General features: G+C 35.3%; 1 protein-coding gene across 31 annotated transcripts in view; it reads left to right on the top strand.

Moving 5' to 3' along the window:
* The window catches only part of LOC144974912 (uncharacterized), a 58,518-nt gene that overhangs the window by 32,662 nt on the left and 23,356 nt on the right, over positions 1-2,500 (top strand). For all 31 annotated transcript variants that reach the window (XM_078918408.1, XM_078918394.1, XM_078918414.1 and 28 more), the window contains 2 exons: positions 1-136; positions 1,971-2,134. The exon at positions 1-136 is cut by the window's left edge and continues 9 nt beyond it. In XM_078918408.1, coding sequence (XP_078774534.1) covers positions 1-136; positions 1,971-2,134 — 300 coding nt within the window. The remainder of the gene's footprint in view (positions 137-1,970; positions 2,135-2,500) is intronic.

Raw genomic sequence — 2,500 nt, 5'->3', positions numbered from 1 at the left:
CAGCAAATCACGTTGTGAGTACAACTATAAAAGTTCGAGTCATTTCCAAGATGATAGTGACATCAATTTCCAAACCATCAGCAACAAAAGAGGTGTTCCTGTACCCTGGACATTCAAGTTTGATAACCTTAATAACGTAAGTAGAAGTTTTAGCCATCTGCACCATACGACTCATTGTCGAAAAATCTATTTATCCCTATGAAGTCAAGTAATTTTTAAATTTAAAAATTTTTTACCAAATTGAAGGAAATCGTTTTGTTGATGAACAGTAATAATAAAATAGCAAATTAAGAAATTAAGGAGCAGGCACCGGTGCAAGATAAAAAACTGAACAAGTGTGGAAGGTGCTGCCTGACAAAGCAATACAAGAAAAAAGCAATCGACTAATTTTTTGGGATGTTTTTTTTTTTTCTTGTATTTTTCTTTCTTGTTCTGTCAGGCACCTTCCATACACACTTGTTCAGTTATTTCGCAATGATAGTACCATTATGCTCACAATCTCCAATACATACGGACCTGCTGTATTCACTGATATTCCAGTCTGTGAGCAAGTATCACCATAATACGTTGACTCGATGACTCATAAGTTACTCTTACACAGAGTTCCACGCCACATATATTCGTTCCAATCAAATCTACTCCAGCTTCAGGATTCAAGAAATGTAAATGTTGCTGCTCGAAGCTCGAAGAAATAAATAACAATGTGAAATTGAATGTAAGCTTCAATTTAATATACGAAAACAGATAAAATGGACGTTTCGGGTTTCCCCTTTGTCAACAAAACGGGATGAATGAAACACTACAGACGAATGAGATAATGTGGTAGTGGCGTTGTTAAGATGAATAAACAAAGTATATCAAGGTGACAAAATACACACTTTTTCACATCTTAATCTAAGGATACTTTGTTCCAAAAATGTATGGTCTACTCACATTTCGATCTATTTTTCTCTGACCATGTACACCAAGGTTTTTAAAAAACCCAGAATTTTACAGAATTTCATCTACAAGTTACTTTATCTGTTTACAGCCACAAACTTCAAATATTATAATATAATATTGCCTAAGATATATATTACGAATCAGGTGGTTCGGATTAACTAGATTACTGCTGCTATGTATTCGAATGGGAAGGCACTCGATCGGATGGTCATGGGTATGAGTCCCGCTCTGATTGGCGCATATTTGAGTCCTTGGAGAAGGCTCTTTACTCACATTCTCTCATCGTACTCAGGTGTAAAATGAGTACCTGACGGTAAACAGTGTTGTCTTTGTCGAAAAAAAAAATTCGCCTAACAGGCGTCCTACCTGTTAAGTGTTGCAGTTGGCTAAGGTTTGTTGTAAAGCGATTTGAGCACGTTTAGTGGATACCACGTTATATAAAAGCTCATTTAAAATAAAATCTCAGTTATTTTCGTTTGCATGTTTGACTGAATTTAGTTTTAATCATCTTATCTCCCCCCCCCCCCCCCCACCCTTTCTACCACCAAATGATCAGATGATAGGCTCGGGTTACAAGGCAAACTACCTGTTAGTATCAAACGTGTGAGAAACTGCTTCAATCCGCTATACTCGTATGTCGTGATTAGGCCGACGTGCACTTATTTGCAGGTCTGATAACCTAATTCCTTTTGGGCTCATTGTTGTAAAGGAAAACTACAAAATTGACGCAAATTATTGTCCATTAAATCGATGCTTAACTGGGCCCATAGGTTGGTTCGCATAATATGTAGACGTCGGGTAAGACAGAAAATGAAAATAAAATTCGAAGTCTGAATTACTACATTTCGATTGAATTTTAACGCTTTTTTCGGCTATAAATTTCTCAAATTTCATAAAGAGAATATTTTTTTTCATTTTGATTCTCATTTTCTCGTTCGTCTCGTCGCATTACAGGATATTGGCAGTAGAATAAATTCATGATTAATTAATAATTGATTTGAACTTTTTTTTTCTCTGATTTATTTCAGGACGATATGATAATGTTTTCTATAAAAGTTATTGATGATGACTTTTGGTCTGATGACCATATGGAGACATTTTATAATAACATGTCTATCGCCGATATCGAAGTTGCCCCGAAAGAATCTGCTGCTAGGTTTCAAGAATACGAGTTGAAGAAGGGAGGCGACACGTAAGTAAAGATAAATATATATATATATATATATATATATATATATATATATATATATATATATAATATATATATATATATATATATATATATATATGAGTGTTGGTGGGTACTCTTAGGTACGAAAGTGCTCGATAATGATGGTTAGAGCTAATATGGAATACAAATTGTCACTCACATTATATGGCCGAGACGTTCGATCTGTGGTCTTATTCCACATCCTCAGTCGGCACACACACACACTCATAATATAAGCAATGAGAGCACACCACAACAATGTCACTACACATCACCACTAATCACCACTACACAACGGAACCAAGGACAAGCACCTCTTATGGAGTATGAATTTTTTCTTCGGACATT

Source organism: Berghia stephanieae, chromosome 6 (genome assembly GCF_034508935.2).
Source record: "Berghia stephanieae isolate SIO BIC M18660-M18661 chromosome 6, UCSD_Bste_1.3, whole genome shotgun sequence".
Taxonomy (NCBI): Eukaryota; Metazoa; Mollusca; class Gastropoda; order Nudibranchia; family Aeolidiidae; genus Berghia; species Berghia stephanieae.
The sequence above is the reverse complement of the archived record's forward strand: the minus strand, read 5'-3'. Positions and strand labels throughout refer to the sequence as shown.